The sequence below is a fragment of the Chaetura pelagica genome, unplaced genomic scaffold, assembly GCF_000747805.2.
Source record: "Chaetura pelagica isolate M959 unplaced genomic scaffold, ChaPel_1.0 scaffold48, whole genome shotgun sequence".
Taxonomy (NCBI): domain Eukaryota; kingdom Metazoa; phylum Chordata; class Aves; order Apodiformes; family Apodidae; genus Chaetura; species Chaetura pelagica.
The window spans coordinates 3,504,874-3,521,638 of record NW_009954241.1 but is presented as its reverse complement, the minus strand read 5'-3'; the positions used below and the strand labels follow the sequence as shown (position 1 = coordinate 3,521,638).

General features: G+C 34.9%; 1 protein-coding gene across 1 annotated transcript in view; it reads right to left on the bottom strand.

The window, feature by feature from the left end:
• The window catches only part of PPP4R4 (protein phosphatase 4, regulatory subunit 4), a 64,110-nt gene that overhangs the window by 2,244 nt on the left and 45,101 nt on the right, over positions 1-16,765 (bottom strand). The window contains exons 11-24 of the mRNA XM_010003731.1: positions 16,572-16,691; positions 14,880-14,957; positions 13,407-13,490; positions 12,321-12,503; positions 11,456-11,561; positions 10,536-10,683; positions 9,079-9,223; positions 7,852-7,893; positions 7,684-7,758; positions 5,475-5,550; positions 4,247-4,327; positions 3,827-3,920; positions 3,309-3,379; positions 2,626-2,764 (exon numbers count right to left, since the gene is read on the bottom strand). Coding sequence (XP_010002033.1) covers positions 2,626-2,764; positions 3,309-3,379; positions 3,827-3,920; positions 4,247-4,327; positions 5,475-5,550; positions 7,684-7,758; positions 7,852-7,893; positions 9,079-9,223; positions 10,536-10,683; positions 11,456-11,561; positions 12,321-12,503; positions 13,407-13,490; positions 14,880-14,957; positions 16,572-16,691 — 1,442 coding nt within the window. The remainder of the gene's footprint in view (positions 1-2,625; positions 2,765-3,308; positions 3,380-3,826; positions 3,921-4,246; positions 4,328-5,474; positions 5,551-7,683; positions 7,759-7,851; positions 7,894-9,078; positions 9,224-10,535; positions 10,684-11,455; positions 11,562-12,320; positions 12,504-13,406; positions 13,491-14,879; positions 14,958-16,571; positions 16,692-16,765) is intronic.

Here is a 16,765-nt window from a genome sequence, read left to right as displayed (position 1 = left end):
TTTTTTTTTTTTTTTTTTTTAAATCAACATTATTTTTTAAAAGAGGGAATATTTAAATTGGCACACACATGTCCCTGAAATGGGACAAACAAAATTTTTGATCTCTGCAGAATGGTAAGTGAAGACCTCAGTTCTGCACCAAAGTAACTTCAGGCTTTAAAAAGTTTTAAAAAGTTCCTGGAACAACATGAATGTATGAAACCAGAAATTCTTCATCCCTACAAACTGCACTATATTGCCAAAAGTGAATATCTGCCAAAATTCAGTAGAGCAACTTTATGGAAAAGACTGCACTTAAGCAATTAAATAATATTTTTCCCAAACATACACTCCTTTGAACTAATAATTATTAATTATATCTGTTGATATTTTACTTATTAAACAGCATATCTTCCATTCTTCACAAACATATCTACTTAGAAAAAGAAACATATTAAAAGTTACCTTACTCATATTGCAGAGCCAATAAACTAAAAGCTGGGACTTGTCAGAATTAAGGTGGTCAGTGCAGTATTTAACCAGCACATTTGTAAATTTATATGATGATTTACTCTAAATATATACTCTGTTATTATTTTTCTGCAAGTTTCCTGCCTTAGCAAGTGCATAGATTGTGACACATTCAAGAGCATCTATTCAACTGCAGCTCTCACTATACAATTTTCAAATTATTATCTCAAGAAGAGTACTTCTGTCAACTGCTTATATATTTGGTTATTAATTTTTCCATAATTCTAGTAAGAAAATAACATTTCCTTGAAACTGACTTTTTTTTTGTAATTTATTTTGGTATCTATTCAGTATGACTTTCTGAACTATAGAAAGATGAGAGAGGTACACCTAAGTATATCTGTGATCAACAAGGTTATGTGGGTGAATGCCATTCCTGTATCTGCATCTTTTAGTATCTCCTTATAGAGCTGCTCCATTTTTTAAATGAAAACAATTAAGTATTGGGCTAGTTTTCAGTAGAGAAATTGAATTTACAGTGCGGCAGATATTATACCAACTTGAGGGATGTGTTTTCCCATAAGAACACAGATCATTAAAAGTCTTATTCAGAGCTAAATGTAGGTCATCCCAATCCTGCTCTTCTTTCTCCAAAAACATTTTTCTTTTCTCATTACATCCTCTTGGCTTCTGACACTGTGCAGTTTAGGGACTTTCTGAACCTGAGAGAACATCCAGATCATAGTGTTTGATCAGATACCACCTTTCAAATCAGGTACCTGCTCCAAATAGTCTGCTGTTAAGGTATCCACCTGGGAACGATGAGACTTGAAGCTAAGTCTCTTACACTCCACATTCCTTCCTGAAGACACAGGTACAAACTGCTCTGTGTGAGTCTTTCTCTGTCCTCTTGCATTCAAACAAAAGACACCTGTTTTTATTTTAAGTGACATCAAAAACCTTTTGAAAATTGGATGTTTTATGTGAAGCAAAACATATATCTAACTAATATTTGCATCCAAGAGCTTTGTGAATATTAATCCATTTATTTTCCCCACATCCCTGTGAGACAGATGAGTAATTGGCATTCCAAATACAGTTGCTAAAAAAAATTTACAACGTTTGAAGTAATTTTCAAGTTTTAAAGAGAAGGAACAGAAGATACACAGTGATGTGGGTGAAAGCACATGGGGTTTTGAGAACACCTGATTTTTGAAAGTATGTAGCACTGGATGGCTTTTTACGTACTCAGGACACGTCCCATTTACTGAATAGAGTTCAAAATGTAAGAATGTCTACTAATCTAAGTGTTGAGTTTGAAACAATACACTTTAAAATAAGTGACCACCTAGTGAACACTTATACAATTCTAAAGTAAGTGTTATGCATAATATATGAGAAGGCACTAGACTGGTAAAGACAAGAACAGAGTGCGATTTCAGTTGGCACCTTAAGGTATTTCTGTGAATGACTGACTCAACACAGACCACCTTCATTCACTAATTATCTTCCAACCTCTTCTACAAAGAAAATGCATTTTAAAATACAGTAAATCACTATGCAAGCTTCATTTCTTTCCATAACAAGTTTATCTTGTACAGGGAAGGCTGTAAAATTCCAGTAGAAAAAATCCTGTGATCATACAGCAAGAGACTGTACCATAATATAATGTACACAAGTAGCTGAATGCAGCCTGTTCAGATAATTCATTTTTTACATTAGTTAAACCTTTCAGTGTTTTATTTTACAATTGATGCATTTTATTAGCTTATATTTGTGAATAAAGTTGCAGGGGTTATTTTGGTTTGTTTTTTCAAAGGAATCTGAAAATTCTTAAGCGGAAAAATAGGAGTTCATCCAGACACTTAATTCATCAGAAAGGCCCACTTAAGAGATATCAAATCCACTAATTTTCACTTCGTCCCTTTCTGCCCTCCCCATAATGTACCAGATGAATGTAAACGTGCAGGAAAAACAATGTAAAAGAGGAATTAAAAGGAAATGCAACCTTAAAAACACTTGCACACATCACATTTCTAACCTGCGATTTAGTATTTGAAACTCTGGGTGCAGATGTATCATAAATATAGGCTTAATTTTAAAAGGCTCTTTAGACTCCCTTTGAAAATGAAAGCTTATCCATAAGCTCAATTTAAGCTCTTGGCAACCACTTACATGCTCATCTTTCGGGACTGGCTCTCCTTATTTCCATTGTTCTTTTGGTCAGCTGAGTTAAATAAGTTGTGAGAAGAAGAACTGGAAAGGAAGGCAGCATTCCCACTATTACCAGTGGAATGAGTCCGGAATGAATCATCTGAAATAAAGACTTGTAGTTTAGACAAATAATTTTGTCTGCAAAAAATACACAAGGAGTAAACAGAATAGGCCAGTTTTCCTGGGGCAATCATGGCGTATTTCCTATGGCAGGAATACTTTCAACTTAACCTTGCTGTAAGTATTTCTACAAAAAATGCTAACTAAAAATAATTAGAAGACACATTTTGAAAGAAATATTAACACATTTCATACACAAAAGTAGTGGAATTCAATTGGTCTGTCTTTAGCTGCTTAAAATTTAGCTAATGTCTATTGCTAGTGAATGGAAAAAGACAGGTTAAATGTTAAACTCATTTTACTTTTACCACTTCAAAATGTAGCTTTAAACAAACTTGCAACAAAAACAAAAGACTAATTTGAAAAACAGACTAACTTGACTAATACTTAATTGCTCAAACAAATGGCTATCTGTTATTCTATATTCTTTAGGAGTATGATATGTTACAGTATGCTTGTTTAATGGAGGCCTCATATTCAGCACCCACATAAAAAAGCTATGTAAAATATAAAAACCTACTTACCACTATAGGATAATCTAGAACTTTTGCCAATTCCTGATACTGAAGATGTATAACCTGTAGCAGAGCTTTTACTTAAAAACAAACAAAACAAAACCAAATTGCTCATTAGAGGAAGATTCTGTTCTCAACTGTATCATCCTGCTGTTTAATAAGGTAATTTCGGAGTTTATATGAAAAATGAAAAGAGAAACGTATGCCGAAAGTTCTTGAAGACATGTATAAATTTAGATTTAGTACTTCATATGGAAAAATAGTTTTAATACATGATAAAAGGTGACATATATTAACTTATAAGGAATTCATCACCATTTTTAGGCCTTTTGATGCCTTAAAATGGTACTTTTTCCCTCAGTTAAAAACCGAATACCATAATCAACTAAACAAAAACCTGAAAATTTAGTTCACAATTCAGAGAGCACACCACTATTTTCACAGATTCATGCACGTATGATTCCATAACAGTTGCCTATTAGGGAAACAGTTGCCTATCAGGTAAGCAATTAAGATAATAAAGATACTTAGGGCACTTGTCTATGTTGCTGTATTTTGGATGTAGTGCTTGAGTACTGAAAGACTGGCTTCGAACCAACTTGGATTTCTTGTCTTCTTTGCCTAAAATTATAAGTAGAAACAGTTTTAACATGGATATCACTGCATTTCCTCAGTATTTAAGAACACTTTTAAATATAATTTTCTTTCAACCTATGTTAGCTGAAAGAACTGACAAATATTCCAATAAAAAGAATTACATCATGTATTTGTATACTAAAGAATAAAACTAAAAACCACAGAAATCACATTCAGTTCTCGGTCTGGAATGTTCTCCTATGTGCAGTAGGAGAAACTCTGGCCCACAATGGCCAAAAGCAGCTTTGCTTGGGTTTAACATGCTGATGTGAGATCAAAGCATTCTATAAGAGTTTTTACAGAGCTATTACCTGCTGATGTACCAGACAGGCTGCCAGGGACAGCCAAGGTGATACTTTTTGTCAACACTGATGATGTTTTACTGTCTCTACCTAAATAGAAAAAAAAAGTATAGTATAAATGCTTCTCTCTTAAAGCTTAAATTTAAATAAAGAGTGTCCTGGTTTGAGCCAGGATGAAGACAATTTTCTTTTTACTGATTATTTTTTCTTCAGTGAACTCTCTTTTAAATAGCACAGCAAGTTTTCCAACTAGTGGACTGATAATGCTCAGTGTTTATAGATACTGCCGAGAGACAAGGGACATTTTGCTCTACTTGTCAGATTTTCTGCTTTGAACACTAAAGGTGAAGAATACTGGTATCTACAACCTTCCCATAGGGAGGAGTGGACTAGACAGATGGCAAAACTGACCAACCAAAGTATTCCATTCCATATATCTACATAGGACTCAGTATATATTCAGGGATCACAGAAGTCAAGGCCCCTCTTCCTTTTTCTTCTTCCCTTTTCTTCTGTCCATGGCCAGCATCTAGGGAGGACTCCTTTTATCCATCACCATTGATCTCTAGGCCCTTGCATTCCTGATCCTTTTAACTCTACCCTCAGCTCCTATCTCCAGCGTTTTTCAGAACTGCTCACAGGTAAGGAGGGTGCTGGGGCAGTTGCTGAGGGTGGGGGGAGGAACCAAGGTTTTGTACATTCCTGTATGTACTTGTATATTTTTGTACGTATTTCTTTTATCATTAGTATTTCATTAAAGCTGTTTAGTTTCATTTTTAATCTGGAAAGCCTCTCTCTTTATTCTCTCTTTCCCTACCTGGGTGTGAAGGGAAGGGTATCAAGAGCATTATTGTCACAGGTTTAATTGTCAATCCTGAGTCAAACCATGACAAAGAGGACATAGCATATCATAGTCTTAAAGTAAACAGTAGTAATACCTAATCCAGTGCTACTAACACTTCAGAAATACTACAGACAAGTACTTACATTACATCCCAATCTGAGAAAGAACAGAGAAACAAAGCTGTCATGTTTCCTATACATAAATCCAAACGTCTTCTTTCTAATACAATGAAGCAATTTTTTTATAAATATCTTCAGAAATATATTGAAAAAAAGATTTAGAGCCACTTTCCAAACCTCTGCTATGTATTGTATGAAGTGCATCTATCTGTTCCCTTCTATCTTTGTAGAAGAGTAATGCATGCACAAATAATACGTTCACAAATAAACTTACGCTTCTTTTCAAAAAATTTATCATTAATATTTGTAGATCTTCCTTCGTTTTGCTGCTTCTCTTTCTCTAATTGTTCCTAAAAAAAGGAATAATTCACTTAGGTATTACTCAGAAAAAAATAAATAGACTGTGTTTCCACTAGGGATTGCTTCCAAATCACCAAAATAACAGTTAATTTCTACTCTCTCCTACTATTAGTACAAACCCTAGTGAACAAAATCAGGGTGCATATCCTACATAAAAATCACACCAAAAAATGTTGACTTTTTAATTATGAAGGAACTTCAGAGGTGAAGTTCACATTTATAACTTACTAGCACAATTAAGCCTTTTTTTATTAAAAAAGACATAGAAATTGGCAGCTGAAGATGTTAAATTTTTCTGCTACGCAGATACTCTTACAATATTTGGCACTATTTTTAATTCAAACATACAATTCAATGAAAATGTACTTCTCCAATGGTAAGCTGTGTCACATATGCTCAAATTTTTAAAGGTCTAAAATTAATTTCATTGATAAGCCCTTATGCAAAAAAAGCCAAGTATTAAAATTCTTCAAGTTTAAGAAATCTGTTTACTGTTCTGTAATATTAGACAGCCTTAGAATACCTTTTGAGAGCATACTCACAGACAGACAACAGTGCTAACACAGCTACATCAATCATTTCAAAAGCCAACATTTGCTTCAGTATTCTTGGTGAACAGATATCACTTCAGCTTTGAAAAGCTAAATAATATTAGTTTCTGTTCATAACAAAAAGTGTTAAGCAAACTCTAATTGTTCTACCCAATTTTTCATTTCATTCTAATTATTACCCAAGGTAAAAAAAAAAAAAAAAAAGAGACAATTCAGGTCAAGGTTTCTGGAATATAGTTTCTACTATGTCAATTACTAAAATTAAGGAAACTTATTAACATATTCAGTATTAAAATTGATAGCAGTCATATTTAACTGGGTTCAATGGCTCCTCATCTATTTGGGACTGCAACATGTCACAATTAACTATGTACAGTTCCTCAAAAGCATGCCTCTTATAGCTTAATGAGACCTTTTTGATACAGAAGGTATGCCCATATCAACTGAGTCTATAATAAAAATACAGGTGCTTCTCTAAAATCTAGGTGTAGAAATGTTAAAAGTTAATGTTATCAGGCAATAAATGATAACACAGCACACAGCCCCAAATGCTTTCACTATAAAAAAATTCATTGTAACCAGAAAACTGCTAAAGCTAAGTTCAAGTCTGTTATCTGTAGACAGGTCCTGAGAACAAAGCTTGAACCTTTGTCTCCAGCCAATGGGAGATGGCAGGAAGTATATGAGACAGGTTATCATGACCTGAGAAAACCAGCTGCCCAAGAGAAGGCCTGCAGCACCTATTGACATCAAAGTGTGCCACAGATGCAGCCTCTGTAGCAATCCCAGAGGAAAAGCTGACATTTTTCAAACAGTCTTGAATCTGTTCTGATTCACTACAGAGGACCTCAAGTACTACAAGTCAAAAGAACCATGCTAATGAAATCTCACATAATCTAATCCTGCCAGCTTCTTAGCTTCTCCCACCTGATGCTGAAGATGAGGCAGCAGAACAGAGGACAGCAGTAATCTAATCTGAGCTGTGAAGATGCAGTAGGCTTTGTGGTGAGGTGCCTCCTGCAGTGCTTGCTTACAGCCACTACTGAAGACAAATAATTTCCTGAATTGGAGAAGCATTCTGCAGACTTCCAGTCCAAATTCCAACTAACTTGTAGCTCCTTTTGCTCTATACAATCTGCACTAAGTGTCCCTCCTGCTAGGCTGCAGATGTTAATGTTTCCTTTCTTTTCTTCTGGCTAACAGGAAAGCTTTTAACACACAGAGCAGCTTCCTAGGCACACCTGACAAGTTGCTAGCTGTCTCAAAAAGATTTTGTAAGGGTCTGCTGAAGGGCTTGGGATTTTGGAACCATAGAGGCATGAAGCATGAGCGTTTTTCAAGAAACTCCAGTTTGCCTTCCTAATGGATACAAGAAAACTTAAGAAGTAAAGAAAGTTTTATGTTACCTTGAAGGAATTAAGCCTATTGTAACGTGTAAAATTAAAACCACACCCAGATTATTAACCTACCAGGTCTCTCCATAACATGCTCCTCTTACCTTAAAATTATTGCCTCATTAATGTTTAGTTATAAACTATTAAAAAATTGACAGATTGTACTGATAAAATATACCATTTCCAAAAGGAGATGTTCTTGTCTTTCTTTTTCTTGATCCAATAAATCATTTTCGTAAAATCTTTTCTGAAACTTCAGAATAAAACCAGTAAAAATAAAAAAAATCACTACATAAAAATGAGAATTAAAATTACTTGGTATGTATTAAAGTTAGTAAGGACTTACAGCATCTACAGAGATCTCCATTCTGTCCAGTTCTAATACTGTCTATAAAGAAAATAAAAACATTAATTATCTTTACTCAACAACATGCCACACTTTTAATTAAAAAACTCTCCAGATAAGAAGCTTAGAATAGTGCTATTCAGAATTAAATGTGCATTTTCTTCCTTAACAATTGAAGCCTAAGCTTGTATTTTTCACTATACCAGTGATAGGACAAGGGGTAACGGGTGTAAATTGGAGCATAGGAGGTTCAAGGTGAATATCCGAAAAAAATTTTTTACTGTGAGAGTGACAGAGCACTGGAACAGACTGCCCAGGGAGGTTGTGGAGTCTCCCTCACTGGAGACATTCAAAACCCACCTGGATGAGTTCCTGTGTGATGTACTCTAGGTGACCCTGCTCTGGCAGGGGGGTTGGACTAGATGATCTCTCGAGGTCCCTTCCAGCCCCTAAGATTCTATGATTCTATGATTCTATGATTTTTGTGCTACAAATGCAGTTTAAAACTGTCAGAGAGTATTCTCAGAGCCCTGCTGTGACTGACAATAGACTGCCACTAACAGACTATCTCTACAGAACTCAAAATACAAGGAAAGCACAGAATCCTAATGGCTGGAGCATGGACTTAAGAACCAAGACTGAAAAATTAACAGTGAATAAGCCATGATGCTCCAGACAGGTGTTCACCCTATCTTTCCTGAAGACTGGCCCTATAAGGAAGCCATCTGCTTTAGATACTTCACTTCATGGCTTCTTTGACATTAAGTACAAACATCCCTTAACAACATTCTTTTAAATGAATATTCATATTACAAAGAAATTAATAATATTTCAAATTCCTGCAAATCCTTCACCTGTATATTGTAAAACAAACATATTAACAAGATGTCTCTACCTCAAAGACTGATCATTTTTACTAAGGTCAACCTTTAATTCTGTCTTTCATCATCTGCAGTGTTTTCACAGTCATTGAACTAAAATCCTGAATCCCAGTCACTAGAAAATAACTGCAATAGAAGTAGTCACCAAGGAAACACCAACTCTTAAATCTGACAGAATGCACTATACTACACCTTCTCTTAATTGTTGAAAATTATATAATAGACAGTAGAATTCTTTAGTCTCCTATTCTACATTAAGAGAATCAACAGAAAGCTCCATTTTAATAATATTAACTTTTAATGATAACCTCAAGATAAAATGCTGCTGGAAAAGAAAAATGCTTACTCTTTTTACAATAGTCAAGACATCCTTGTCTTTCTCTTGACACAAAAGTTTCCTTATACATAATTCCAACTGCTGAAGTAAATGTTTATCAGTGGGTATCTTCAGAGTAGATTTAACTTTTGGCAGCAAATAGCATAGCTTCATTCTAAAAAAAGAAAAATGTAAATATTCACTTTTTGGCATAGGTATTTAGTAAACATTATTATTTTTTTTATTGTACACCAGCATTTGAGATAAAGTAATTTAGTAGGTCTTATTTTACAGAAAAGGTGCTTGCTTTTTTGTTGTTTCCAGACATACTGTAACATTTCAGAAACTTCTCCATTGATTGAGAGTACAGTCCCAGTTGAGTGGAGGTTGGCAAATGTGACCCTCATCTACAGGAAGGGCTAGTAGGAGGTTCCAGGGAACTACAGACCTGTCAGTCTGACCTCGATGCCAGGGAAGGTTATGGAGCAGATCATTGTGAGTGCCATCACACAGCATATATAGTACAACCAGGCAACCAGGCCCAGTCAGCATGGGTTTATAAAAGGCAGGTCCTGCTTAACTAACCTGATCTCCTCCTATGACAACATGACCTGTCTAGTGGATGAGGGAAAGGCTGTGGATATCTTTAACCTGGACTTCAGTAAAGCCTTCAGTACTGTTTCCCCCAGTGTTCTCCTGAAGACACTGGCTACACATGACCTAGACTGGTGTATAGTTCACTGGGTAAAAGACTGGCTGGATGCCTAGGCCCAAAGAGTTGTGGTGAATGGAGTTAAATCCATTTGGTGGCTGGTCACAAGTGGCTCCCCAAGGCCCAGTATTGGGCAAGGGAATGAGTGAACCCTCAGTAAGTTTGCAGATGACACTAATTGAGACAAGACTGTTGACCTACTTGAGGTAGGAAGGCTCTACAGAGGGATCTGGACAGGTCAGATTGATGGGCCGAAGCCAATTGTATGAGGTTCAACAAGTGCCAGGTTCTGCACTAAGGTCACTACAAATCTACAGGCTTGGGGAAGAATGCCTGGAAAGCTGCCCAGAGGAAAAGGATCTGGGGGTACTGGTCAACAGCTGGACGAATACAAGCCAGCAGTGTGCCCAGGTGGCCAAGAAAGCAAACAGCACACTGGCTTGTATCAGAAATAGTGTGGCCAGCAAGAATGGGGAAGTGATCATCCCCCTGTACTCAGCACTGGTGAGACTGCACCTCAAACACTGTGTTCCCTTTACTCACAAAACCCAACACTTCCAATCAGTCCCCCAAACACTTAGACTGATCTGCTTCTGTGGTTTTCTAACATTATTCGTGTAGTCCCCTACACCTTTAATACTGGTCACTCTGAAGGTTCTGCACCTTTTCACTCAAGTCTCATTATTTAAACAAGACATAAACAATAAAAAATATTTATTTATATATTATTTAAAACTTTGTCCCTGTACACTGCTACATACTCTTCATACAGTACCTCACATTTGCCACTGGATCATGTGTAAGTTCAAGCAGAGGTAGAAAGAAGTATTTACAGAAGAATGATTTTGAAAACAGTTCCATAATGAATTCACAAGTATCTAAAAAACGAAGTCTGTTCCAATAACTTTTTCCTTGGCCCAGTTCTGAAAAATAGCAATCCACAGATGTTATCTAGTAAGTTTTCAATGTCAGCTAGAACACATTTCAAAGATCAACCTTTGACTCAGAAGATTATAATGACACTCATCACAAAGGCACACCTTCTCAGACTTTCTCAATTTTTTCTTTCAGTGAAAACCTAACCTCCTGAATTCAATTAACATTCCTGTTAGTGAGATTTTTTTCAGAGATTCAACCTGTCTCTTTAACCATTCAAAAAAGCTAAAATAGCAAGCTATTGTGTTGAAGAAAGCCCTGAATGCCTTTCAAACCATGTGACAGGTGTATCAAAATTACTATGTAAACATTAAGGAATGCTAATGGAAACCACTGAACCTTCTAACCTATCTTTAAAAAACATAGTATAGATCAGAATGACCACTTAGGTGACTAACTTGTTCATAAATTACTTTCTAAGATTTATTCAGCACTTCTCAAGCTGAAGCCTCTATAGAATTTTACTTATATAGAGGAACTCTGTTTTTGCAGCTGAGCAATCTTGGACTCATGAAGTAGGGTTGGAGGGGTCTTGGCATATTACCAGTTTCCCACATTGACTCCTTCCCAATTCCTTTGTGTAAGCTTCAGAGACAGTCCTCATATGTTTTACTTGGTGATAATATGAACAACCAAATGCCTTCTAAGTGTAATCCCTCCAATGATGGCAGGAAGTTACACTGCATAAATACAACCATAAACAGATCTTCAGTCAAAACTACCTTGCATCTGTAAGTAATGAAAGAAAAACCATCTTACGTTCAATCAGCTTCTGAATAACCTCGTGTCTCTGTTCTTGTTTGCGATTGTAACGTAAATAGACGCAGAGAGTTCGAGCTGCTGCTTTTTGGACTGGCAGGACATTCTTGGAAGAAATGAAGGAAACACAATTAGACATACCTGAAGGAATACAACTAAAAACATATCAAAGTTCCAGATATAGAAAAAATACAGGAAAATAAGCTTAACTTCATACATTCTGAAATAATTGGCATCTTGTAAGGGAGAAAAAGGAAGCTTGGGCAGTTCATGAGACATCTGCCTCTTTATCCTTTCTGCTTCACTTGTTTATTCAGCTATTCCCTAAACACCGTAAAATATTCCATGTTGGGGAAGCACCTTCTACGTTGTACATGTTAGAAAATAAAACAACATTTTCTTTTACAATGGTTTTACTCCTGAATTCTTCAGGAGTAAAAACTTCAATAAAATTTCAGGCTCATAGCTCTAAATGATCATTCATTTTCAGAATGGAGTGCTCTTTCATAAAGAATGGAACACAATGCAAAGTAACATATGGAGCCAGGAAAAAGAAGGCAGATCTCAGAGGAAAAGGTTTCAGTTTACCTAGAAGCAAACTGCAATGAGCATAAGAAAAGTCTTGTGTGAGAGGAAAAATGTGATAACCTGCTAATCCAAATTCTGCTCCTCAAATGGGGGGGCAAGTTCTCAAAGTAATTTCTCAGCTTCATATAAAAAAAAAAAAGCCTGATATACCACATGCAATGAGAAATAGTACTTTAATTTAATATATTATGTACTACATATAGCAAATATCTGGTGATCATTGTTCTAAATACTTTAAATAAATAGAAAATAAGGGGAAGGAGACAGGTGGGCTCACATTTGTCAAAATGATTGTCAACATTCTGTGAAGAAAACGATAATAAATCTGATCGCTTGATATGATATGAGGGAGACATGCATATTTTTGTAGTAACTTTTCATGAGTTCTCCATTTTAAAGAAGTTGCTGCTCTCTGTTCCGCTGTTGTTAATGCAGGAATTAAGTCAGGAATAGACAATAACTAGAAATAAAAATATAAAAATTTAAAAAAGTTACATCTTCTAGCTGTTGTCATATTACTATGCTTGAAAAGCACATCACAACAATATAAGAAGGTAAGAGGTTTTAAGGGGTCAATTAATTCCTCTCCTCAGACAGATCAACTACACTGTGACCATTTCCAGTAGGTACTAGTCTAACTTTTCTTACAAAGAAAGAAAAATAAAACCAGAATTATTACACCTTCATTTCCAACCCCTCTTCCAGACAAAGAAAAATTAATCACTGTTCTCTTTGTAGTACCCTTTTACAGACATAAACACCATTACAACAACCCTCAGTCTTCTCTTTCTCAAACCAAATAAATCTCATTTTCCCTCTAGCTTCTTAATCTTTGCAGTTATTCTTCTCAGCTGTCCAATTCATTTTAGTAGGAATTATACATTTTTTCTCAGGAGGAGCAAAGACCTTACAGTAGCCAAGCTAAATTCTCTTCAGGACTAAGCAAAATGAAACAAACTGCCACACTTGACATTGCACTTGTTGTATACCTAAGCATGGGCAGCTGCCATGGCAGTATTAAAAAGCCAACCAAACAAAAAAAGTTATTAGCCTTCACTCCTTTAGTAGGGATCCAACTTTTACTTTAACTTAATTATTATATTTCAGAATTTTATCTACTTTAGCAAATCTTTGGTAAATTACAAAAAGAACAAGGATAGACTGTTCATTTCATATTAAGTCTAATCCTCAAAAACATTTTTGTTAATTTTCAAGTTTTTAAAATCAGCAAACAATTAAAAAACACAGAAACTTTGTCTCCAAAGCAGAAACTCATCATGAAAGCCTTTTCTGACAGTATGTCTGGACTTTTTGCTACTGCCTTCATTCAGAAAACAAATTTTTAAACTTTAAGAATACCCACCTTGCTTTCTGATCCATTGTTTTCTCCTCCATTAGTCATTAGCTCAAGGATTTCAGGAAGGTGACCTACAAGGGCATCCAAAACCTATTTAAAGAAAGGCTGCATGAATGACGTCTGAATATTAACTTGACTTAATTTTTATTTCACCAACATCTGCTGACATCTCTTATGTTGCTGTTCTCTCACATCCAACTTAAATAAAGTTAAATAAATAATTTTTTAAAAAATATGAGATGCAATGTATTTGCATTGATGAGGACTAGGATTTAAAATAGATGTTTCAATGTAGTGGGCAATATAAGTATTATAGGTTTCAGTTTAGGAAAACAAACTATAGTTTTACTTTATGTGAATACCACAATCAATGCTTTCGAAACTATTCACAGCATACAATATTTTAAAACTAACATCAGTTCCTCAGAAACATCTGTATTTCATAGACAGTTAAGAGCCTCAACACACACAAAGAAACATTTTTTTATGTTAGTCAGCTGGATCTTACAAGCAACCTGCAGCTGATACATTAAAATAAGTAGCATATATCAATAGAATAACTCTACTTTCAAATGTTACAATATTTGAAACTAGACTAGAGAAGCACATAATTAAATTTTTTGCACCGATTCTGACTGAAGTTGTATATAAGATAAAGCACCAATTGTTTTTTTATTATTTAGATAACTGCATAGGAATAAAACCAAGGAATTTTTCAAAATGACCAGCTGCTTCTGAGTCTCAACCTTCAGGTGTTTTTAAGATCTTTTAAGATGGGTCTCTAAGTAGGTGTTCTATGAATGTTTTAATTTTATTGAAAATATATCACAAAGGGTACCAAAACAAGAAGGATCACCATAAGGCAAAATTTGTTTTTGCATGCCATATCCAAAGATCCCACATAGAACACAAAGATCAACTATGGGAATAACTGGTATCACAGGAAATGGTGATTCTGTCTTAAACATAAATACTTGTCTTTTTTTCAATAAAAAAGCTTCACTATATTGTCTGTAACACAGCTGAGTGATTCATGTTTTCCAGAGGTTGAAACTGAGGTATGACAGACTAAACTGTCTCATAAACTCTTTGACCTTTCTCATCTCCTCTTCAATTACAGAAAGGAAAATAAAACAAAGCAAAAACTTTGACTGCTGTCCATTATTAATACAGTATGAAAACCAAATATTTTCACAGAATTGGTAAGGCAATAAATATTATAGCAATTAAAACAATTTAGAATGAATACTTTCAAAAGCTAATAAATCCAAAAGGGGTTTACTAAATTCAAACTCCTTCCTGTTTTCCTCCTTTTTATTCACAAAACATTGCCATACTTCTGAAGCATCTGTGACACAGAAATAAAAGCTGCTGAACATTTCAAACAGCTACTGTACTGTCTTATGCAGAATTATTAAACATCAAGATAATTTGCCTCAATGTAACAAGCTAAAGAAAGTTCCAATAAAAGCATATTACCTCCAATGACTCATCCTGTAACAGTGTAACCAGTTCTTTATGTATTGTATACACACCAGAATTTAAGAGCTTAGCAACCTAAAAAATGACAGGAAGACAGCAAGATCAAACATTCTTTCATTCCCTGGCACCACAACGACTGCAACACGTGCTTATTTCACAGCAATCACAAAGAAGGGACGCAGAACAATTGTTTAATATCAGCCTTCTAAAGTTTAAAATATGCTTATATAAAGAATATAAGTCAAGAAACAGGCTTATTATCTAACCACAAAACATGCTTTTAGCATTAACTCTTTGCCAGATTTATAAAAAAAAAAAATTAAGATTGCACTTGCAAGGCTAGAAAAACTCATTCTGGAATATTCAAATGTATTTCATGCTCCTTAGGGAGACAACAGTCAGTCTGCTATATACTTTACAAAAAACATTTAAAAATTGGCTTAGTCTGTGCCTGTTTTTAAGTATCCCCAACCTTTCCATCTGAAGTTTTCACTCCTTCCTTCGAATTTTCTTAATGTGATACATAAGTCACATATAAGTTTCTAAAAACATCAGCAGTCCAACTCTTCACTGTTAAAAAGGTTTTATAGCAAAGATGAGAAAACCTGAGGACTGAGATTTTTGCCATATGGAATACTTAGATCATGTTTTTAATGTTTTTTGTTGCTTATATAAGCCAAGCGAAAATAAGAGCTTACTTCCAATCAACATGAAACTTTAAGGAAATGGCTACAGGAAGTTTGTTTTTAAAAAATAATAATCCAGCTAGCAGTGAATGCCATACATTGCTCACTTTTGGGCTGCCATGTGGTTGCCTGGCTACTGGGTCACCCATCACTAAATGCACATTCAGACCAAGGTATAACTTTACAAGTGTTTTTATAAATGAGCTAAAATTCTTTTCTTATACTGAGGCAGTACTGTTGAAGTCTTATAAATCTAACAGAAAACATAATGTAGAATTAGATGCTAATTTTACAGTTTTAACAATTAGCTTGGATTATCATTTGTTAAGGCATAAATAGATAACAAGAGCTAGAAATCCATTCAACTTTCTTATACTGGTGGTAATAAAGCCACCATAGTTTCATTATTCCTCTGTTCCTCTGATTTAAATGCTTTCAGCAAGCTGCTTAGCTTACCAATTTCATCAGCAACAAAATGAGATTAAAGGCTACCTCGAGGATTGAAACACAAGGATTCTCAGAAAAAGCAATAGGAAAAACATGAAGATCTCCCTACATGGGTTACTGCAATCAGGAGAGAGTGTATTTTCATTTCGGGAATTTATTCCATAATGCTAATAGTATCTATCCAGTAGCACATTTTTTAACTTTTATTAAAATAATACATATAAGTATATAAAATAATACATATTGTAATTACTACAATTGCTTATGTTTGTGGTACTAGACCATCTACATTTCTTCTACATTTTGCCCCTTAAAAAGCTCACCTAGCAGCAGACTCTTGTAGCCAAATATCACAGAACTTAAAAAGACTAATGTGTGCAATATGACCTATTTATAGAGGTTAGCAGAAACTAAATACTTTGACAAACTACATTATTTCTACAAGTTTCCTCAAGTCTTTTTACTTTGTTTGAACAGTCACAAATGTAAGCTTGAAAAAGAAAACAACATAAAATAAACACACCTAAGTACTAACAAAGAACCATTGTAGACTTACTTCATAGAAGCTTAAGGCCATAGTGTATCTTACAGGAACTTCAGGGTCATGACAAAGGCAGAAGAAGATAGAATACAGTTCTAAATGGAAGTTCTTTGGATCCACAAAAACAATCATGGCCTGTGGTAAGATAAAGTCTTTTATTAACTGTGTAGGTAAAGGACCACGCTACCAGAGCTCATCAGATGAAAACA